At 34.8% G+C, this 24,468-nt stretch overlaps 1 protein-coding gene across 4 annotated transcripts in view; it reads right to left on the reverse strand.

Annotated features, from left to right (window-relative positions):
- LOC133334353 (sodium/potassium-transporting ATPase subunit alpha) overlaps positions 1-23,118 on the reverse strand; it is a 149,139-nt gene extending 126,021 nt beyond the window's left edge. For all 4 annotated transcript variants that reach the window (XM_061542644.1, XM_061542645.1, XM_061542643.1 and 1 more), the window contains exon 1: positions 23,062-23,118. In XM_061542644.1, the coding sequence (XP_061398628.1) occupies positions 23,062-23,082 (21 nt within the window). In that variant the 5' untranslated portion in view covers positions 23,083-23,118. The remainder of the gene's footprint in view (positions 1-23,061) is intronic.
- Between the last annotated feature and the right edge of the window lie 1,350 nt (positions 23,119-24,468).

Genomic DNA, 24,468 nt, shown 5'->3' on the forward strand with positions numbered 1-24,468 from the left:
TATTCGTCGACTATAACACCGCATTCGACAGCCATATCCGTTCAGAGGTGTTTAAAGCCATGTCTGCGTTCGGCATTCCTGCAAAATTAATACGGCTATGCAGGATAACTTTAAGTGGCACAAGGTCAGCAGTTAAAGTAGGAAAGGACCTATCGGAGCCCTTCAATACCGAACGAGGATTCAAACAAGGTGACAGTTTGTCGTGTGATCTTTTTAACATCCTACTGGAAAAGGTCATACGAGACGCAAAGGTGAACGGAAATGGCACTCTGTACACCAAACAACACATGTTACTCGCCTACGCCGATGACATCGATATAATGGGTCGAACATTGAGAGCGGTAACAGCCACCTTTTAACAAATTGAGAGAGAGTCTGCCAAAGTGGGTCTGGCAGTAAACGGCGAGAATACCAAGCTGATGGTATCAACGCGCAAGACGTGCTACTATGGTCTCAACAAACAACTTAAAAGCAAGGCCACCTGCCGCCAGACCAAACTCACACTCTACAAGACGCTGATACTACCCGGGCTGTTATACGGATCTGAAGCATGGCTACTAGCGCAAGCAGATGAGGCAGCTCTTGGAGTGTTTGAGAGAAAAATTCTCCGAAAGATCTATGGGCCGATCTGCGTTGGCGGTAAATATTGGCGTCGAATGACGAGTTGTTCCAGCCATTCTCGGACATCAACATTGTTAGACGTATTGAGCTGCAGCGACTACATTGTCTAGTTCATGTAGTGAGAATGGATGAAGATGCCCCAGCCCAGAAGACATATAAAAGTGAAGCAGCTGATGGTTCACGCAGAAGGGGAAGGCCAAGAATACGTTGGAAAGATCATGTCGAAGACAACATCGCTGAAAATGGTCTTTCAAATTGAAAAAACTGCACACAAGACCGACGCGCCCGGAAATCTTTTCTAAGCTCGGCTTATGGAACGAAAGTTCTGTCACAAGTCAGCCAAGTAAGTACCATCAGTACCATATTTTCCTAAGGACCATTAGAGGGGTGGATTTTTGTAAGAACATTTTTTCTAGGACCATCAGAGGCGGGGATTTTTTAAAGGACTATCATCATAAAGGTGGGTTTATTAAATAAATTCTATAAACCTAATAGGGTTTTAAAGCATATTTTGGAGATTTATGAGAAGTGTATTTTTTTAACAAGATTTTTCCAAAAGGACTATTAGAGCGGGAATTTTTTAAAGAATCTTTTTGATAAACTTTCAGACTATCCTTTTTTGAATAGAACACATTTCAGCAGTCTTCTATATGGACAAATAAAATTTTAATTTTTTTTCGTTTAAAAAGGGAAAGGAGACTATCGAAGGCTGCCTCTAGATAGGCCAGATTTAGTAGGCCTTCAGCCGATATAAGTGGTATTTCAAAGCTAGAATAACATTTAGTCTTTCTAGATGGTTATAGACACCAAAGGTCGCGTATAGATCAGGAAGAAATTATATGGGACAAAAGACAGATGCCTCTATATTCAAAAGTCCTACGAAAGGAATTTAATAGACAGTAGTTCTTTAAAAGGACTTCCATTGACAGCAGACTATCTAGAGATCATCCACTGATAGGTAGCCTCACAAAGGTCTCTCGTAGATATAATACCAATGAACTTCTACAATTTGAATTCTGTTTAAGAACTACGAAAGAAGGCCTTTAAGAGGTATCCAGAGATGGACCAAATGTACGTACTGTGCAGAAAATCTTTCAGAAATCTTCTTATGGAACGAAAGTTCTGTCACAAGCCACCTAAGTAAGTAATATAATAGGCGTGAGTTTTTTAAGAATATTTTTCTAAGGACCATTAGAGGGGTGGATTTTTTTAAGAACATTTTTTCTAGGACCATCAGAGACGAGGATTTTTTAAAGAATATTTTTTCTAGCTGCAGAAAAGGCGTGGATTTTTTAAAGAATATTTTTTCTAGGGCCATCAGAGGCGAGGATTTTTTAAAGAATAATTTTTGTAGGACCATCAGAGGCTTTAAAGAATATTTTTTCTAGCTGCAGAAAAGGCGTGAATTTTTTAAAGAATATTTTTTCTAGCTGCAGAAAAGGCGTGGATTTTTTAAAGAATATTTTTTAGGGCCATCAGAGGCTCGGATTTTTTAAAGAATATTTTTTCTAGCTGCAGAAAAGGCGTGGATTTTTTAAAGAATATTTTTTCTAGCTGCAGAAAAGGCGTGGATTTTTTAAAGAATATTTTTTCTAGGCCATCAGAGGCGCGGATTTTTTAAAAAATATTTTTTCTAGCTGCAGAAAAGGCGTGTATTTTTTAAAGAATATTTTTCTAAAGACCATAATAGGTGTGGATTTTTTAAAGAATATTTTTTCTAGCTGCATAATAGGCGTGAATTTTTTAAAGAATATTTTTTCTAGCTGCATAATAGGCGTGGATTTTTTAAAGAATATTTTTTCTAGCTGCAGAAAAGGCGTGGATTTTTTAAAGAATATTTTTTCTAGGGTCATCAGAGGCACAGATTTTTTAAAGAATATTTTTTCTAGCTGCAGAAAAGGCGTGGATTTTTTAAAGAATATTTTTTCTAGCTGCAGAAAAGACGTGGATTTTTTAAAGAATATTTTTTCTAGCTGCAGAAAAGGCGTGGATTTTTTAAAGAATATTTTTTCTATGACCATAAGAGGCGTGGATTTTTTAAAGAATATTTTTTCTAAGGCCATCAGAGGCGCGGATTTTTTAAGAATATTTTCATTTCTACAACTTTATACAAAATTTCCTTTTATTACGAAATCTTTGTCAACACCGATAGAAGAAGAACGAACATAGCCCACTTGAATGTTACGTACTGGAAAAATAATTGTCATTTGAAAAGTTTTCGGCAGACAGACGGCTAGCTAGCAAAAAAAGCTACTACTCGAAAAAGATTTATATAGATAGATAAGAAGAATGCCAGGCACATTATTCTGATGTTACGCGTCAAAAAGAAATGAAGTCATATCAGAAAAAAATAATCACAGTTGTTAATAAAAAATAAAGATAGTTTGGAGTGTAGTTGATGATAAGCAGCAACAGATTTTTCAAGGTAATTTAGCTTGAATTATTTTTTTTTTAACTAAAGTTGCCTAAGTTTTTTATTGAAGAAAACATAGGAGAGATAGATTATTATTTTATTTATTTTTTGCTGTTGCTCAATTTGTTATGTCGCAACTTATGATACTTAAAAAAAAATATTTATTTTTTGTTCGATAGCCTGGATGACCGTACAACTATCTCCAGGGTTCCACTTGAGGTTTCAATGACAATTGATGAGAGAGACCCTCATCGAGGTGTTAAAATTTAAGCATTTTTGTTTGCACTGCATGTACCCACCCGGGTACAGTCTAGCCAGTCTAGTCAAAACCTGTGCTGGAGTAGTTCTTTGAGGGGATCTCAGACTTTTCTAAGGGGTTCTTGACACCACATTTTAAACTTGTTTGTTAAAGTTATCCCCTTTCTTAATATTTTTCTTTTTTCCTGAGGCATAGATCATTTCGTGTTTATTTTGGTTTTTAGCTAACACCTAATCACTGACATCTGTCAGTGATATCCCAAGAAAAATATTGTAAAGAAAAAAATAAAATATTCGCTTAGATAAAAAAGCAAATTTTTGTGTGTAATTAACAATTCGCTAGACATTTTGGTATGGAGAGGAAAAAGGTACTACATATTTTTTGATAAAATTTAAAAGCCAAGAACTTTTGAAATTGCAGAATGATTCATTTTCGAAATGTACAAAATTGCTTCAATTTTTTCATTTCAAAATTGTCATTGAAATTAAAACTTTTAAACAGATCCGCCACTAACCACACATGATCTACCTACCCTAAGCAATGTTACTTGGTATTTAGATTATCTTTATTATCTAAGCATTATCGGACTATCTGTCCTTATTAAAGTCAGTTATCAATTTCAGGGTATGTACCAACCCGTTACCATTAATTTACCTTGGCCTGTCACTTGAAGAATTTTGAAATAAGAGGCTTTCACAGGTAATTGTATAATTATCTGTAAAATCGATATTCGGGTGAATTTCTTAAGGAATATTTTTGAGGGCTATCAGAGGGGTGATTTTTTGAAGAATATTTTTAGGCTCAAGATGTAGATTTTTAAAGAATATTTTAGGCTCTAGGTGTAGATTTTTAAAGAATATTTTTAATTTTTGGGCTCTATCATAGGTATGAATTTTGAAAGCATATTTTGCGGGTGTCTATCAAATGTTAGATTTTTAATGAATATTTTTTCTATGACCAATATAGGCGTGGATTTCTTAAAGAATATTTTTGGGCTCTATCATAGGCGTAGATTTCTTGAAGAATATTTTTGGGCTATTTCATAGGCGTAGATTTTTAATGAATATTTTTTCTATGACCAAAATAGGCGTGGATTTCTTAAAGAATATTTTTTCTATGACCAAAATAGGCGTGGATTTCTTAAAGAATATTTTTTCTATGACCAAAATAGGCGTGGATTTCTTAAAGAATACTTTTGGGCACTATCATAAGCGTAGAATATTTAAAGAATATTTTTTGGGCTCTATCATAAGCGTAGAATTTTTAAAGAATATTTTTTGGGCTCTATCATAAGCGTAGAATTTTTAAAGAATATTTTTTCTATGACCAAAATAGGCGTGGATTTCTTAAAGAATTTTTTTAGGCTCTATCATAAGTGTAGAATTTTTAAAGAATTTTTTTAGGCTCTATCATAAGTGTAGAATTTTTAAAGACTATTTTTAGGCTCTATCATAAGTGTAGCATTTTTAAAGAATATTTTTTCTATGGTCAAAATAGGCGTGAATTTTTAAAGGCTATGTTTTAAAGGACTATCATCATAAAGGTGGGTTTATTAAAAAATTCTATAAACCTAATAGGTATGAATTTTTAAAGCATATTTTGCGGGTGTCTATCAGAGGTTGAATTTTTAAATAATATTTTTGGAGATTTATAAGAACGCGGATTTTTAAGGTATTTCCAAAAGGACTATTAGAGCGGGAATTTTTTAAAGAATTTATTTGATGAACTTTCAGACTATCCTTTTTTGAATAGAACACATTTCAGCTATCTTCTATATGTACAAATAAAATTATATTTTCTTTTTTCATTCAATATCGTATAGGAGTCTATCAAAGGCTGCCTATAGATAGATCAGAGTTAGTAGGCCTTCAGCCGATATAAGAGGTATTTCAAAGCTAGAATAACATTTAGTCTTTCTATATGGTTATAGACGTATAGATCAGGAAGAAATTATATGAGACAAAAGACAGGTGACTCTATATTTAAAAGTCCTACGAAAGGAATTTAACAGACAGAAGTTCTTTAAAAGGACTTCCATTGACAGCAGACTTTCGTAGAGATCATCCACTGATAGGTAGCCTTACAAAGGTCTCCGGTAGATACAATACCAAAGAACTTCTACAATTTGAATTCTGTTTGAAAACTACGAAAGAACGGCCCTTAAGAGGTATCCAGAGATGGAACAAATGTACGTACTGTGCAGAAAATCTTTCAAAAATCTTCTGTACCTAGGAGATCTGCCAGAAGCCTACATACATATATTTTGTAAATCGCAAACCTTTTAAATATCTTTAGAATATGGAAGGCCGTCCAAAGGTGTTCTATGGATAGAAGACCTTCTCATAATATTGTAAAGATAGAATAAGCATGCTATAAACATAAAACATGAATATAAGGCCTCTGGAAAGTCTTCTATCTATAAGAGACTAATATTTCTAGAACCTCTCTAAAATGCCTATAGAAGAAATCTGAAGGTTCTTATATCTATAAAATATTTTTTGATGTTCTGCTATCTATAGAAGACCTTTATGAGAGCGCCTATAAATAGAAGACATTTTCGAGGCCTAATATAGATATTAGAACACCCAGAGGTATTTTATAGATAAAAGAACTTCCAGAGGTCTTCTATAGACATTCCAGAGATCCTCTAGAAATTGGAGTCTGCTGTAGTTAGAAGACTTTCCAGAGGTCTTATATAAACAGATGACTTATCAGAGGAGTTTCAAAAAGGTCATATGATGATTAAATACCATCCCGATTTAAACTATAAATAGAAGTCATTTTAATGGTTTTATATAGACAAAGGTTCGCCCAAAAGTATTCTTCAGTTAAAAAAAAAACCTTTTACAGGATAAAAAAAAATCTTGTGAGATAGAAAGTTATCAGATGTTTTCTACAGCATTTAGGCTTTGAAGATTTCTGTGAATAGAAGGCCTTCCTGAGGTAATTTATGGTAATAGAGGCTTTCTATAAACCTTTATATAGACCTTTGAAAGGAACAGAACAATTCAAAGGTCCTCGAAAGATAGATAAATCCCAAGAGATAGAGGTTATTCGGATATGTCTACGTTATTAACACTTTCCTGATTTTTCGCATGGAGTTCAATGGACTAAAAATCTTTGGCAGACAACGTATACCAAAGGTACAATAAAGATAGCAGACTCTCTATAGGGCTTTAAACTACAGAAGTGAAGTTATATATATATTTCAGGACAAAGATTTTCCAAAGGCGAATGATCTACCAGGGGCCTCCAATAGACATACAACGTTCCGAAGGCCTTTCTACGAAATTTAGACTTCTATATAAAGAAATCCGACAGGTCTGCAATAGACAGAAGACCTTCCGAAGAACTTAAGTAAACAAAGGCTTTCCAGAGACCTTCTATTAAAATTCTTTAGTTATATAGAACTTCTCATAGCATTCCTAGGTATTGCAGAGGTCTACAATAGATAGAAGATCTCCCAGAAGTTCAGAGATTTCTAACAAATTAAGACTGTCAGGACTTTTTAGATGTCCTCAATATGCAAAAGATCTTCCAGATGTCTCCAATAGACATACAACGTTATTTATATAGGACGTTGTATGTCTATTGAAGGCATCCAACAGGTCTGCAATAGACAGAAGACCTTCAAAAGGACTTAAGTAAATAAAAGGCTTTTCAGAGGACTTCCATTGATAGTTAAACTTATCATATGGATATATAGACCTGCTCCTAGCATAAACAAAAGGCTTTCCTGGGTATGATAGTCAACCTTCTCCTACAGATATATAGACCTACTCCTAGCATACCTGGGTATTGCAGAGCTATTCAATAGACAGAAGACCTTCCAGAGGTTCAGAGATTTCTAGCAAAATAAAACATTCAGGACTTTTTAGAGGTCTTCAATAGACGAAGGACTTACCAAAGGCCTTCAATTTACATACAACGTTCCGGAGGTCTCCTATAGATAGTTAACCTTCCAGAGGTCTCGTTCGGGAGGTCCTCTACAAGTATAAGTGCTTCTAAATAAAAGTTTTCAAAGGGATCTTCTAAAAATGTAATAATTTAAGGTGATTTATATTATAAGAATCGTTCCAAAGGTCGTCTGTATGTGGAAGAACTTCAAAGGTCATCTGCAATTGGGAGACCTCCCTTCAATATGCGAAAGATCTTCCAGAGGCCACCAATAGACTTATATTCCGGAGGTCTTCTATAGATAGATGTTGAGAGTCCCTTTAAGGTATTTCATTTGGAAAGATTTATATATGTAGAGGAGTTCGCGAGCGAGACCTCTGGAAGGTCCTCAACAAGTATAAGTGTTTCCAAATAAAATACCTTAAAGGGACCCTCAATAAATTGTAATTATTTAAAGTGACTTATATTAATAGACGGCTTCCAAAGGACGTCTGTATGTGGAAGAACTTCAAAAGGTCATCTACAATTAGGAGACCTTCCGGAAATCCTCTGTACATAGGAGTATTTTTTTAGAGATCCTGTATAGACATAACATTTCCAGAATGCTCGGATCTTCAATAATATTTCATGTTCTCCTACAGAATATGACCCTTTTAAGGCGACTTATATTAAAAGGTATGTATGTGAAAGAACTTCAAGAGGTCCTCTACAAATTGTTGACCTTCCAGAAATCCTCTGTAGATAGGAGTCTTTCCAGAGAGGCCTTCAAAAATTTTTCCTGTTCTCCTTCAGAAGTTGACCCATTTTCTTTGCAATTAAAAATTTTTGAAATCCACAAAATTATATGAAACCACGAAGAAGAAAAATTCCAAAAGTAACTATCACCGCTTAATGGTGTTAATCAAAAAAAATCTGTAAACGTAGGCGTTAATTGTGGGCAATTTGCATTGCTCGCTTTACGCTTCATTTCATAAGTAAGAAGTTAAATAAAAATAAAAAAAAACATTATCCCCCAGCAATAAGAACAACAACAACTAAAAGCACATTCTTTGACAACAATTAAAAGCGTAAACTTATGATTATGCCCTTAAAGACTTAATTCCGGCAATTGGCGACAAAAATGCTGATTCATAGAAAAAACTGTGAAAAGCAAAAAAAAGACGACAGCCAACACGAGCTGGGCTGAGAGGTATGTCAACAATTAAGACGCCAGCAGATGACGATGGCGACGACGACAACGACAAACGGCAAAGAACATATTGAGGAAATGTACAGCAAAAAAAACACGGTGATTAGATAACACCGAGCGAAAGTCGGAAAAAGCTAGAATAACAAAGTATGCAAAGCAAAGGAGAACAAAAAAACGAATCGGAAAATCAATACTGAAAAACAGACAACAAAAAACAGACACACGTTTAAAACATTAACATACTTTTAGGCTGTAATTACCAAACACACAAAATTAAAGCCTATCTTTTGGGGAGGGCGAGGGTGGTGGGAGGTAGTTTGGTTTTGTCATCAAACTTCAAATGACATTCGATGGTGTCGTATTATTTTCGTTTTTCATATATGGTTATATAAAACCCGAAAAAATGGGGAGGAGGTGAAAGATTTTGTCGGAACAGCTGCACTTGTGTTGTTCAACTCTGGTCGTGGTCAATTGTGTATCACACAAAATTCAATAATTAGCCAAATTCCGTGTGGAACATCAACTCGCCATGCCTTTGATGTCACCTAAAATCCCTTTTGGGTTACCACACCACACGAACGGTATACATGCTGACGACGACGACGCGCCCTAATGACACAAATAATTTTGTCAATGTTGAAGTAGAGTAATGAAGAACGAAAGAAGGAAATCAACCCGAATCAAATGAAGTGAAAGAGAGGAAGTGAGTGAGAGAAAGAGAAAAGAAGAGCGTGAACATGAAAATACTATAAACGAATCAATAAGTAACGACTCTGTGTGTGCCTGGCAGGGATGCGAAATTTATGTACAATTGTACGTTTTGTACCCTCATGCAGGAAGGGATAGGTGGCCATTAGAGGTCTTCTTTCGATAGAAAAGATATCAAAGTTTTGGGAGGTTTTCATTAGGCCTGCAACAGGATAAAAGTGGTATTTCAAAGCTAGAAGAACGTCAGAGGTTTTGTACAGGTCTTGTACCGAAGAACCGAAAAACGGCAGAGAGCCGTTTTTATGCTATTTTTCACACAAATTACTCTCAAATCGCGTACGGTGATTTTACTTGGTACGGATCCGGATGTATTCTATATATAAAAGTATTATGAAAGGTGTTTAAAAGACGAAAACCTCCTAAGTGATTTTCCACAGGTTTTTTATTGATTGTCAATCTTCCAAAAATCTCCCGGCACTTCTACAAATAGAAATCCTTTCAAAGAGCTAAAAATGGAGGTATTTCATTAGGGTTCCATAGGTGTAGAAATACTTTCAGAAACCTTCTATATCTAGAGTACTTGCCCGCCGAAGCCTTCTCTATTTTGTTGATAAAAGACTTTCAGGACTTTTTAGAGGTATACAATATGCAAAAGACTTTCTATAGGCCTCCAACGTTCCGAAGGTCTTCTATAGATAGTAGACCTTTCAGAAATCTCGTTCGAGAGGTCCTCTACAGGAATAAGTCCTTGCAAATAAAAAAACGTTAAAGGGATCCTCTATAAATACAATACGTTAAGCCAACTTATATTAATAGAAGACTTCCAAAGGTTTTCTTCATGTGGAAGTACTTCAAGAGGCTTCTTATAGTTATGATACCAATTCTACAATTAGAACTCCTTTCAAAGAGCTAAAGAGGCCTTTCATGAGTTCCCTAAAGGTTGACTACCTTCCAGGCCGTTTATATATTGCAGAAATATTTTCAGAAAAATTCTACATCTACCCGAAGGCTTCTACATACATAGTTTTTAGATACAAGACTTTCAGGACTTTTTAGACGTATTCAATATGCAAATGAATTTCCAGGGGCATCCAATAGACATACAACGTTCTGAAGGTCTTCTGTAGATAGTAGACCTTCCAGAGATCTCGTTTGAGATGTCCTCTACAAGAATAAGTCCTTGCAAATAAAGAAACGTTAAAGGGATCCTCTACAAATATAATACGTTAGGGCGACTTATATTTATAGAAGGCTTCCAAAGGTCTTCTGCATGTGGACGTACTTCAAGAGGCCTCTTATAGATACGAGTATGATACCACTTCTACACATAAAAATCCTTTCAGAGAGCTATTAATGGAGGACTTTCATGAGGTCTCGAGACTACCTTCCAAAAATTGCAAATATATCGAGCAGAAAGATTTTCAGAAGCCTTCTATATGTAGAAGGCCTGCCAGAAGCCTTCTATATCAGGAAGGCCTACCGGAAGGCCTATTTGTAGGGGATCCCCTTAACATTTCTTTATTTGCTAGGACTTATTCTTGTAGAGGACATCTCGAACGAGATCTTTGGAAGGTCTACTATCTAAAGAAGACCTTAGGAACGTTGAATGTCTATTGGAGCCTCCAATTTGGAGGCATCTGGAACATCTTTTGCATATTGAATACCTTGAATAACTTGTAGATACAAGACCTTCAATAAGCCTTCTGTAGAAGGCCTCTGATGTACTCTATGTCTAGAAGAGACCATCCATAAATAGATCAGATCATAATCAGAGGCCCATCACTGACATTCTATAGGTAGAAGGACTTCCATCTATAAATAAAATAATTTCCAGAGAGATCCTATAGATAGAAGACCATTAAGAGGTCCTATATAGATAGAAAGGGTTCATGGAAGCTACCCATGTATAGGACCTCTATACAAGTAGAAGAGCTTTCAAGGCCATCTATAAATAGAAGGTGATTATAATATTCCCTAATAGGTCGTCCATACGCTATGTCTAGAAGAGATCATCCATAAATAGATCAGATCATAATCAGAGGCCCTTCACTGACATTCTATAGGTAGAAGGACTTCCTTCTATAAATAAAATAATTTCCAGAGAACTCCTATAGATAGAAGACCATTAAGAGGTCCTATATAGATAGAAAGGGTTTTTGGGAAGCTCTACTACGTGTATACGACCTCTTTACAAGTAGAAGATCTCTTACAAGGCCATCTAAAAATAGAAGGTCATTATAATATTCCTTAATAGGTCGTCAATAGATAGAACACCTTCAAGAGGTATTTTTTCATAGAAGTCTTTTCAGAGGTCTTAAATAGATAGAAGTCCTTTCAGAGGCCTTCTATAGTGAAAAATCAATTGATAAGTTTCATATTGACAGAAGACCTTCCGATGACTTCCAAAAACAATTTAAAAGTCTTCTAACTATAGAAGTCCTCCAAAAGATCTACTATAAATAGAAGACCTTCGAAAGTTTTACAAACAGAAGTTTGTTCAAACAAAATAATATAAAAGAATAAATAGAAGTCTCGTTCAAGGATGCATAGTAGAGGTTAATTTTTTAAAGATAATTTTCTTTAAGACTATCTCGATTTTGAAAGTCAATTTTTGAAGGCCTATCAGAGCGCTGATAGTTTAAAGCATATTTTTTTTTAAGAAGTTCAATCGTACTAATTTAGGAAAGGATATTAGATTATCAGAGGCCACCCTTAGACTTTCTATAGGCTTTTTAACAATAGAAGTTGATCTCCTGCAAAGAGATAGTCTTTTCAGAGAGCTACCGATGGGACTTTCTACAAATTTAATGGTCAGATATAGAGCAAAAAGATGTAGAAGATAAAATAACTTCAGATGTCTTCTACAGAATTTAGACTTCTATATAAAAAGATCCTATAACTGGTCCTTAATAGACAACTGGTTCTTCAAAAGCACATAACGAAAGACCTTCAGGAGGCCTCCCATTGATAGTCAATCAATAAACATAATACCTTCCAAAGGACTTCTATAAATAGAATTCCTTTCACAGAGCAACTGACGAGGTCTTCAGAGATAGACTACCTTTCAGTGGCCTTATACAGACAACTTCTCCATGCCTTCTACGAAAAATAGACATTCTGATGTATTTTATATAAAAAAACGATTTTCTAAAAATTGACTCCCATAAAACAATTTTCTACGGACAGAAACATAACCTTCGAGAGGTTTTCCACAAGAAGTATTCCGCCAATGAAGGAATTGTCTGAGCCCTTCTACACACAGGGAGCTTCCTCAGATAGAACCACAGAAAAATGACAAACGCAGTTCAGCTAACTTATTATTTTCTTAAAAAAAATTATTTCAGCAATGTTTTTCTATAGAAAAACTAAATTCAGCGAACTTTTTCTTGATTCAGGGAATTTTTTCTACATGAAAAACGGCACTCAGGATGTTTTTTTAACTGAAAAACTCAATTCAGCAAACTTTATCTATAGAAAAAGTTGAATTCAGCAATATATTTCTATAGGAAAACTCAATTCAGCAAAAGTTTTTTAAACGAATTTTTTCTTGAGTTTTTTATAGAAATATTCAGTTCAGCGAAAGTTTTCTATTAAAATTCTCAATTCAGCGAACTTTTCCCACGGCTAATGAAAATTCACCCAAATTTTTCTTTGGAAAATTTCAATTCGGCGAACATTTTCTTAAAAAAAATTATTTCAGCAATGTTTTTCTATAGAAAAACTAAATTCAGCGAACTTTTTCTTGATTCAGAGAATTTTTTCTACAGAAAAACGGCACTCAGGATGCTTTTTCAATAGAAAACCCCAATTCAGTAAGCTTTATCGTTGAATTCAGCAAAAGTTTTTTTTAAACGAACTTTTTCTTGATTCAGGGAATTTTTTTTTCTACAGAAAAGAACAACTCAGTATGTATTTTTAATAAAAAAAAACTCAATTCAGCAAACGTTAACAATAGAAAAAGATTAATTTAGCAATATGTTTCCATAGGAAAACTCAGTTCAGCAAAAAATTTTTATAGAAATATTCAGTTTAGCGAAAGTTTCTATTAACATTCTCAATTCAGCGAACTTTTCCCACGGCTAATGAAAATTCCCCCAAATTTTTCTTTGGAAAATTTCAATTCGGCGAATATTTTCTTAAAAAAAATTGCTTCAGGAATGTTTTTCTATAGAAAAACTAAATTCAGCGAACTTTTTCTTGATTCAGGGAATTTTTTCTACAGAAAAACGGCACTCAGGATGTTTTTTTAACTGAAAAACTCAATTCAGCAAACTTTATCTGTAGAAAAATTGAATTCAGCAATATTTTCTTCAGCGAACATTTTCTTAAGAGATACCAAATCCGGAAAAATCCAGAGGACTTCTATAGAAAGAATACACAAATAGACCTAATAAAGGTCCCCTTTGAAAGGTCTTCTTCGTCTGTGTAAGTGCAAGAGAACTGCTATAGATGACTCAGCTTCCAAAGTCTTTTTATGGGAGACCCTTAGGAAATATTGTTTATATAGGAGTCCGCTCTCAATAGTCCTCTTAGCCTCAAGAGAACTTCTATATATGACTTCCTTCCAGAGTCGTGATTTGTGAAACCCTTAGGAGATATTTTATATATAGGAGGCAGCTATCAGAAGTCCTTCTATCTCTATGATACACTCAGAATTCTTCCATAGAAGGAAGGTATTTCGTTAGAAGGCTTTTGGAAGACTACCTTTCATAGGAAGAACATTGAAAGATTTTCGGTTTATAGGAGACCTCTTTATTTGTTCATAGAAGACCATTAGAAAGCCTTGAGTTTCAGAAAGTACCTTGAGGGGTCGTATTGTGAATAGCGGAAGACTTTCCAGAGATCATTTATAGACGGAAACCATACCAGAAGCAATTCATAAAAGAGTCTTAGGAGATTTGCTGATCTATAGAAGACCTTTAACATCAATGAGACATTCAAAAATGTGCTTAGAAGACCTCTAGAAGATCCGTTATCTGTAGAAAGGAAAGGTTCATAGAAGACTTTTACAATGCCTTTTGTTTTAAAAAGTACCTTGAGGGGTCTTATTTCTATAGAAGAAATCTAGAAGGTCTTGTATCTATAGAAATATTATGAATAGCGAAAGACTTTCCAGGCACCATATATAGATGGAAACCCTACCATAAATATAGGAGAGATCTTAATAGATTCTTGATCTATAGAAGACATTCAGAAGTCCTTCAACATCAATGAGATATTCATAAATCTCCTTACAAGACCTTTCGATGATCCTTTATCTATAGTAGCCCTTTGGGAGGAACTTTAGAAGGTCTTATGTTTATGGGATATTCCTGAATCATCGTCTGTTTTGAGGCTGTTTATAGAAGATCTTTTACAAGTCCTCAGACAGAAAAGAAGTTGCCGTAGATTCTCTTTTTATAGGGTCGTATATCTATAAAACACATCTCGAAGTTTTTTTTCTTTCCGAAGAAATTTGCAGGAAAGTCTTCGAAAGTTGTTACATTTTTAGAAAATCTCCGGATTATCAGCTGGTTATAAAAGACCTCTGCGATGGCTTTTTTTATTGAAGTATAAACATGTGAAGGCCTTGATAGAAGATCTCCGTGTTATCTTCAGTGTATTGTCGGTAAGGTCTTCAATTTACAGAAGGCCTTCTGGTTATAGAAAAAACGAATTTTCCATCTATTATAGATATCTGAAAGTTCCTCCGTGTAGATTTCGATTATTGACCTAAAAATGGCGACCGATGGACATATTCTAACTTATGTTGAAATTTTTGTAAAAGGTTGAATTTTTTTTTGGACGGCCTCTGGAAATCCTTTGGAAGGCTTCTGCAGGCCTTTATAAAAGATCCCTATGTTATTTTCAGTGCATTGAAGACCTCTGAAAAATCTCTGTATATAAGTCGGTAAAGTTTCCTATTTACAGAAGACATTCTGCTTATAGGAAAAAGGGATTTTTTATCTGTTATAGATATCTGAAAGTTCTTCCGTGTAGATTGACCTGAAATGGCGCCCAATGGACTTATTCTAACTTCAGTTGAAGTTTTGTGAAAGGTTGAATTTTTATGGAAGGCTTTTGCAAATCCTTTGAAAGTTATTGTGTTTCTAGAAGATCTCTGGGATATATTATCTCTTGAAGGTATACCGCAGATCTTTGAAGTACCTTATAGGAAGAACTTTAGAAGGTATTCTGTTTGTAGAATATTTCAGAATCATTGCTAGTAGGTCATCTGTTTAAAAAGTTCCCCATGAGATTCTATAGAAAACGTTAGGAGGTATTTTGTCTGTAGAAATTTTGTCGAAAGTTGCATTTTTATGGAAGGCCTCCAAAAGACCTTCGAAAGTTATTAAGTTTATTGAATATCTCTGGGATATCTTCTGTTTATTGAAGCCTTCTTCAAGGTATACAGAAGATCTCTTTGAAGGATGTTTTATTCCAAAAGAAACCTCAAAAAGATTTTCTATCTGTAATAGATATCTGAAAGATCTTCTGTGTATAGCTGAAATCTGGAAAATCCACCGTTTATATAAGACATCTGCAAAACTATTTCATCATTCAAAATTTGACCTAAAAATTCCGCCCTATGGAATGGACTTGGCCCATATCATTTAATCTAACAAAAAAATTACAATTTTTATGATTCCTCACAAATGTACAAATTATATAAACATTTGCCATGCCTGATTTGTGTACAAAAGAGAAATAACACACGATATCTATATGTCCTCAACCCCGCCTCGTCGCACTCGCTTCTATGGGAACACGTGAAATAACATACTAGAGAACAGGCAGGCTAAACTCACTGCCTGATAGATACAGACACAAGTTGTGTCGCTTGTTGTTGTTGTTTTTTTTTCACATTTTCCAAAGAGGGTGTTAGTGGGTGGTGGTCGAATGAATGACATGTGAAGAATATTTACTAGGCCAGGAGGGGTGTGACACGAAGATGAGGAAGAAGACGACGACGAGGAATAAGTAAGTGTGGTCATTACATTTGCATTGAACGTGAGGTATTATTGAATATAGGAGATATCGTTAGGTGGTGTGGGCGGGTTGTTGGACAAACCACCAAACGAGAAATGACCGTGGTGGTATGGTGGGGGATGAGTCGGATTTGTTCTAGTGCATACAAGAGAAATTCTCCACTGATGATATAATACACAAAGTGAACTAAACGAGTGAACGAACGAACTCACAACTAGCGAGGACGATAAACGGCTAATAGAGGAAAAAAATTGCTCAGCAAAGCACATAGCAGCCAGTTTGTGTTATATAATCAACCAGGCAAGTATCCAGCAAAAGAATATTTGCTGTTTTTGCTTTTCTAAATTCCATTGCAGAAAAAAGCTTTTCGTGCCATTGTTGTTGTTATTATTATATAGCAAGAGAGAATAACTAAAATTTCAAGGGTGGTTTTCCAATTGGGTTCAAAGCTTTTTGTCAGAGAATAAAGCGCATGTCGTAAGCCCCATTTTACACACACATATATATGCCAATGAGAGGGTTTTGAGCTCCCTGTCTACGTTATTCAAAGAGACATTACTCATATAATTAAGAGTTGTTTTTATGAGTTCTCTTAATTTAAGTGCTCTTATTTTGGAAACAACAACAAAAAATTCAACTGGCACATTTTTGTTTTCCAGTGGAGAGACAAACTGCCAGTAGCCGTAGCAGCTGTCACCTTCCAATGTTATTAATCATATGTCGCGTGTTACACAAACACATTCCAATTGTGGGTAAATACAAAATTACATGTGTTTATACATACATACAGGCATATTAAGAAATGTGCACTGTGAGAAACAAAATATGATGAGGGGATTTGAATAGGGTAAAGAAAAAGAACTTGAATATATTTTCCATTATATATTATTTAAAGGACTTTGGTATATGAATAATAAAAGGCTTTCAAAAAGTCTTCAATATATAAAAGGCCTATTCAGAGAACTTCTCTATTGAAAAAAATTGTTTTTCTTTTGAAACAAGCAATTCAGCTAACTTTGCCTACTGAAAAACTCAATTCAGCGGGCTTTCTCTATTGAAAAACTCAATTCAGCTAACTTTTTCTATTGAAAAACTCAATTTAGCGGACTTTCTATATTGAAAAACTTAATTCAGCGTACTTTTTATATTGAAAAACTTAATTCAGCGTTCCTTTTATATTGAAAAACTCAGTTCAGCGGACTTTTTCTATTGAAAAACTCAATTCAGCGGACTTTCTCTATTGAAAACCTCAATTCAGCGGATTTCTTATATTGAAAAACTCAATTTAGTGGACTTTCTATATTGAAGAACTAAATTCAGCGGAGTTTCTCTATTGAAAAACAAAATTCAGCGGTCTTTTTCTAATAAAAACCCCAATTTAGCGGACTTTCAATATTGAGAAAATCAATAAAGCGGAATTTTTATATTGAAAAAACTCAATTCAACGAACTTGATGTACTGAAAACTAAATTCAGCAGACTTTTTCTATTGAAAAACTCAATTTAGCGAAGTTTTTATATTGATATACTCAATTCAGCGCAGTTTTTCTATTGAAAAACTCAATTCAGCGGACTTTCTCTATTGAAAACCTCAATTCAGCGGATTTCTTATATTGAAAAAACTCAATTTAGCGGACTTTCTATATTGAAGAACTAAATTCAGCGGAGTTTCTCTATTGAAAAACAAAATTCAGCGGTCTTTTTCCAATAAAAAAAACTCAATTTAGCGGACTTTCTATATTGAGTGACTCAATAAAGCGGAATTTTTATATTAAAAAAACTCAATTCAGCGAACTTGATCTACTGAAAACTAAATTCAGCAGACTTTTTTTCATTGAAAAACTCAATTTAGCGAAGTTTTTATATTGATATACTCAATTCAGCGGAGTTTTTCTATTGAAAAACTCAATTCAGCTGACTTTTATTATTGAAAAACTCAATTCAGAAATTGATTGCTAGAGTTCTCCTATAGACAGAATACCACCAGAGATCTTCTATTGATGAAGAGCTCTTATATGCATATTTTATGCCATTTTGTTTTTAGAAAAAAAAATATCAACACAAGTTATCAATTTGTTCTAAAAAATGTTATTCTACGATAAAAGAAATCAATTCAGGAAACTTTTCTATCGAAAGAATCAATTCAGCTAACTTTCCTTTTTGAAATAAGTAATTTTACGGACTTTGCCTACAGAAGAACTTAATTTATCACACTTTCTCTATTGAAAAACTCAGTTAAATTTTTCTACTAAAAAACTCTAATCAGCGAACTTTTTTGATTGAAAAACTCCATTCAGCGACCTTTTTCTATAGAAATATTCAATTCAGCTAACTATTTTGGCGAAAACCCCCTCTTTTACAGCCTTATATGAGTGCTTCCATAGACGGAAGTCCTTCAGAAATCTTCTGTTGATTCAATTTGGCGGACTTTCTCGATTGAAAAACTCAATTCAGCGAACTTTTTCTACAAAATTCAGCAGAAAGAAACCCGACTATTTTGGCAAAAAAACCTTTCACAGGCACTCCACGAGACTTCTGTAGTTATGACATCCCCTAGAGATCTTCTAATGTTATTCGATAGGGGGAAGACCTTCAGATATCATCAAAACTTTCAGCAATTTTTTCTATAAAAAATTGTAATTCTGCGATAAAAAATAACTCAATTCAGGGAACTTTTCTAAGAAATCAATCAGCAAACTTTTTATGCGGGAATATTTTTTATATTGCTATAGTAAATGTCAATTAAGCGGATTTTTTCTACATAAAAAAATGTTTTTGATTTTTCTTTAATAGAAAAACTCAATTCAGCAAAATTTTTCTACAGTAAATGTCAATTCAGCGGAAAATGTGAGTATATAAGTCATTTTTTCCCCTCTATAGATGTAGTGGTTCTTTATAGAAATATTCAAATCAATGACGTTTTTCTGAAAAAGTAGTTCAGAATCAGGGAACTTTTCCTACAGAAAAAAAATTAGTTCTACAAACTTTTTCTATAGAAAAACTCATGACTATTTATATTTCTATATGAAGTCAATTCAGCAATGTTTTTTTAGTCAATGTAAATTTAGCAAACTAACTGCGTTCCTACTGGCATTCACCTAGCAGGACATCCCAAATATCACAACTCTTTGTTTACGGAGCAGAGCTTCATTTTATAGAATTCGTCCACAGGTTGCGAATAGTAGAAAACTGCTAAATCAAATAAGAAGAGACGAACAGGCCGCAGGTTTTGCGGAATAGCCTCAGATCTCAAGATCCCAAAATCTTCGAGGCGAAATTACCATATAAAGTGACCTACCTAACGCTGAGGTATTATATAACTTCGTGTCCAGAAGTCACGGTTTACAGCCAAGGCACCGAATGTATTGGAACGAAGCCCTAGTCGAGACGAAACTACCATATAAAGTGACCTCCCTAACGCTGACTTCGTGCCCATAAGTCTTCCAGGTTTGCATCCAGGGCACCGAATGTATTCGAACGGAGTCTTAGCTGACAAATACTTGCCATAGTATGCCCTTGACAAACTGTGGTCAGCACAACGGCAATTGCGGTGACATCCCTCTTTGACCTCTGATGAGGTGGTAGGAAAGGACAATGGTCTTCGCGGAGATAGGAAATACAATTCCACAGTCGCAAGTAGCACGCTGATGCTACCGAGGCAATAGGTTATATGTTGGAGCCGATTATCTTCCAATCGAAGCAATCAATCAGAAGAATTAACCAAGGGAGAAAATTTACCGGAAAGAAGGTTAGGTTAAGTTTGGGGATGTGCAGTCACTTATGTGGCTGCAGCACTCTGAGACCGGTTAGGTCCGTTGTGATCATCCACAAGAAGAGATATAGTGAAGAGAAGAGACAAAGACAGATCCGTAGGGGAGAGAAGATTAGGGAATTAAAGGAGAGTTGAGAATCATACATAATTAAATGAAGGAAGGAATGAGGGTCGATGGTTCTAGGAGTCAGACAGAAGATGTGTTATATGTCAAGGTTATATGTTCCTAACCACTTAATGTTTCTAATCATGCCGTAGATTAGAGCAGGTTCGGTTGTTGAGAAGATGCTGAGACTCAGTAGAAAATGAGCACCCATTAGTCTGTGCCGCCTGTAAGCCAGGGCTGGGCAATGACACAGGAGATGCTCAATTGTGTCCGTTTCCTCCTCGTCAACGCAGAATCTGCAGTAATCAATTGCATCAAGATCCCATTTACTAGCAAAAGCCCTGATCAACCAGTAATGACTCCTGTCATCACTCTAATTTCAGCTTTGCTCAGGTTCAACAGTGAGTGCGTTCTTTTGTTAGAGTCGGCCAAATGGACCTTGACACGTTGCACCTAGGTTCGTTGTGCCAAAGTTCACAGGCTCTTTCGTCAAAGAATGCCTCAAATTTCCGATAAAAAAGACATATGGGTGGTTTGATTGAGTCATCGGTTGATTGGTTGATTGAGATTCTCGTCTAGCTAGTTCGTCCGCTCTTTCATTACCCAAGATATCACAATGTACAGAGCTGCTCTGCACTTGAGGACGGCTTCGGATTTGATGTAACAAGATTTGATGGCTTTAAGAGCCATTTGACTATCCACAAAGGTAGTCACCGGTTCAACGATCTCTGCATCCAGACTTTTTATCAATTCCAGATCGCGAAGAAACAATTTCTACAACCGCGAAAGAAACAATTTCTACAACCGCTTCATCGGTCAAACAGCAATACCACAACGGCGAGAATTAAAAAAAAAAAAAAACATTTCTAAGTCACATACGAAATGGGCTGATGTTAATCCCCCTCTGGAGAAAAAAACTGAAAGTCGCCCATGTGCTACTGGGGAAATGGAGTCAGGAGCAATTCTCAATACCTACAAGTGACGAATACTACAGTGTATCTGAAATAAAGCACTTGCAGGAGGTAGGGACAATACACTGAAGTCGCGCATGGGGAGCTGTCAATGAAACCATGTGGAAAGGAATATATGTCATATGTCAGTTCCTAATTAGAAAAATTAGTTTGATCAACGTTACGGTGAATGGATTGCGCTATTGAGATATAATATCGAAAACGGTAAAAATAAATGCTATTCTTCTTACAGGATCTGGCTTTAATACTGCACAATTTCGTGAAAACAGTAACGAACAGCCTAGTTTGATTCCTCTAGTTGAGAAATATCGATCGCCATACTTAATAGTGGATTAACAAACTCTTAAGATCGCACACACTTACAAATAGAGCTTTAACATTATGCACATATTTTTTGTTGCCCCTAGGATGTTTGATATCGAAAATGGGATATATCGATGCACGTTTTGATATAGTTCTCAAATAATGGTATGGGGATTTTGGACACATCCTTTTCGATATTTTTGGAACTTTGGTCCCCTTTTTTCAACAGAATTCCTTGTTATTTTTATAATTTTCGGTGGGTAGAAAATTATTCGGCATTTTGCTGATTTTTCAGGCGAATGGTCGACTGAAAAACCCACCTAATTTGATATTATGGTGTATCATGGGATGTCAAAACTTTTTCAATTGTCCTCTCAACAATTATTGATATCAATTCGCGTCTTCGAATAGTACACCCAATTTTCGGTATTTTTGATGATATCCGAAATGTTTTGTAAACAACTTCTTCACAGAACATTATCAATATGTGTATGTCCAGAGGTTTCTTCATTGCCCCACATGCAAAGTCCTAGACTAATTTGTCATCCTGAGTGTATTTCTTTTCTCCTGATAGTAATTTACCATTCAAGGTTAAATTTTTCAACCGGAAGTCTGTATTTATTTATTTTGTCTTCTCCATGACATCCCCTACATAAAAGTCACAAACGATTTAGTGTATTTTGAATATTCACCAAATTAGTGAGGGTAAAAATCGGAAATGTCGAATTTTTTAAAATTTTAAATGTTAGAAATTAATCCCAATGAATATATAGGCCCATAAACCACGTACATCCCATTACACTGACAAGACTACGTTACGTTACCACGTGTTACACTAATCAAACACTGTTATTGTTTATGTGACAACAGCGCGCTGTCCACAGCCGGCAGAGCCATAACAGAGAGCCCCTATTGGAATTCAAGCAAACAAAACAAAAAATAAACAAAATAACAATACGTTGTTTTTGTTGTTGTTCCACATACGAATTATTAATTAAATGGACTACAAGAAGAAGAAGAAAACACCAACAGCATGGATAGAAAAGAACTTGGAGAGCAGTTTGCCGCAAACACACCCCAATTAAGTCGGAGGCGATCTAGTAGTCATGCAGTGGTCAACATTTGACACAGAGGTCAAGCGGCGGCCAGACTTGAAGAAAACAAACCGAAAATGACGGATAAAAAAAGCGGGAGGAATTGTATTGAAATTGAAATGGATTTCTTGGTGGAGGAACAAAAATGAGGATCACTATTTAAAAATTGCACCTTTTTCAGAATCCATAGATTCCACATTCAAAGGTATACCCTCTCAATATCTTTGACTGCAGCAGGTTCATTAATTAATTCTTAATTCTAGCTTTAAACTTCGCCTCGAAAAAAAATGTCATTGGTTTTGTGAGTGTGTGTGTGTGTGTTTAGCAAAGGGCGTCAACCACAATGCACGAGATGTTGGCTAAGACATGCTTGGCTTAGAAAATATCAAACAAAATGTTTAATAATTTTTTATTTATTTTTTTAGAATGGTTATTTACACAGCTTGCAACGGAATATTGTGCAATATTTGGATATGAATACCCGTCATAAGATTCTTCTTCCGCACACAACCCCGAATTGAGGTAAACAAGCAAAACGTTTTCACTTTTCATTAGTCCATGTTTAAATACGACAGAAAGATAAATACACAACGAAACTTCGTCTTATTAACAAGGAGTTTTTGTTATTTTATGTTTTTTGTTTATAAACAATTTCAAAATATCGTCATACATTAATAGATCTTCTAAAATGTAAATAATCATCACTTGTGTTTGAACAGAAAATTTGCAAATTTATAAAAAACAGAAGAAAAAAACTTACCTCGAAATCCGAACGACTCATATTATTTTTTTAAACACCAAAAAAACAATAAAAAAACTGGAAAAAAGACCAGCCCAAAAAACAAATAAAAATTATATTGCCACTTCTGCTCTGCTGCTGATCGCCGAACAAGAAACCAATAATGATGGCCGATCGTCGTATTGGATGCGGATAATGGTGATGAAGCAGCAGCAACAGCAAGTAAAGATGGATGTCAGAGACAACGACAAAAACAAAGCCAGAATAGAATGTTGAAGCCACAGTCGACGAATCAAGGGAGAGAACGAAAACATGAAAACATAAAATAATTAAACAAACGATATTCAATTAAATTTTTGAAGTCGTATTGACATTGGTATTGACATTTTTTATTCGATTTTTTTATTAATATTTTTTCTTTATTGAATTTTTAGCATTTCTATGCCTTTTTTCTGAAGATTTCGACTACTCACCAACAATTTTGCAAACTCTCGCCCAAAACAGGTAGTTGTTTTGAATATCTCAAATTTTCAATATTCTTCTTTTTGTTTTTGTTGGATTTTGTTACACCATCGTCTTCCTTATTTGTTTTAGGGTTATGTAAGTCGACTAACGAAGAATAAGTTTTGAAAGAAGAAATCGCGATAAAGAGCCGACTTGAAATGGAGTTTAAGACAGACTTGTAATGTCGGGATAAGATGTGATATAGACGATGTAACTATTTCGTAATGCAATTCAGGTACCATCGCGTAAAATTTTTGTATATTTAATGAAAAAAATTCAGTTTACGGACAACTCTTAGAACATTTTGAAATTTTTTTACCATATGTATTCCTTCTAATACTGATTACAACAACATACATTTTTTCGGTTGGAAATCAGTAGTTTCCGAGATATTCTAGAAATGTCAGCACTTTTTATTAAGTATCTTTGAACATCTTTTACTCCACCTACAGACGGACATATGAAGTTATCCCAAAAATAAAAACATAGTCATTATGACTATCTCTAGTAAAAATTTTAAACGTTTCAGAATTGCAATATTAATGATATGTAATAAAAAGTAGGGACATCTGTTTAAGTTCGGATCATAAATCGGAAAGTATTGATTTTCCTCTGAAAAAACTTATATTGTCGTAATCAGTATCAGAATGGTAAAAATCTCATAACTTTTCTGAGAGGTGTCTGTAAAGTGCATTTAAGCCGTATCGGTCGACGTTTTGGTATAGCCCCTATATTTCGTAGGCATTCGAATATTTGTATGGTACTCCACATTATTCAGTATTTTTAGAGTTTTAGACATGTATTTAAACAGAATCAGCAGTATTTTGCCTACGAAAAATTATCAATAAGTCCATATTTTAAAATTTTCTAGAAGAGAGAAAAACCAGCTCATGACATGTGATAAATTGGACTTAGAGCCTTTAA

This window comes from Musca vetustissima, unplaced genomic scaffold (genome assembly GCF_032173495.1).
Source record: "Musca vetustissima isolate MV318-11 ecotype Yass unplaced genomic scaffold, APGP_CSIRO_Mvet_v1 utg2553, whole genome shotgun sequence".
Taxonomy (NCBI): domain Eukaryota; kingdom Metazoa; phylum Arthropoda; class Insecta; order Diptera; family Muscidae; genus Musca; species Musca vetustissima.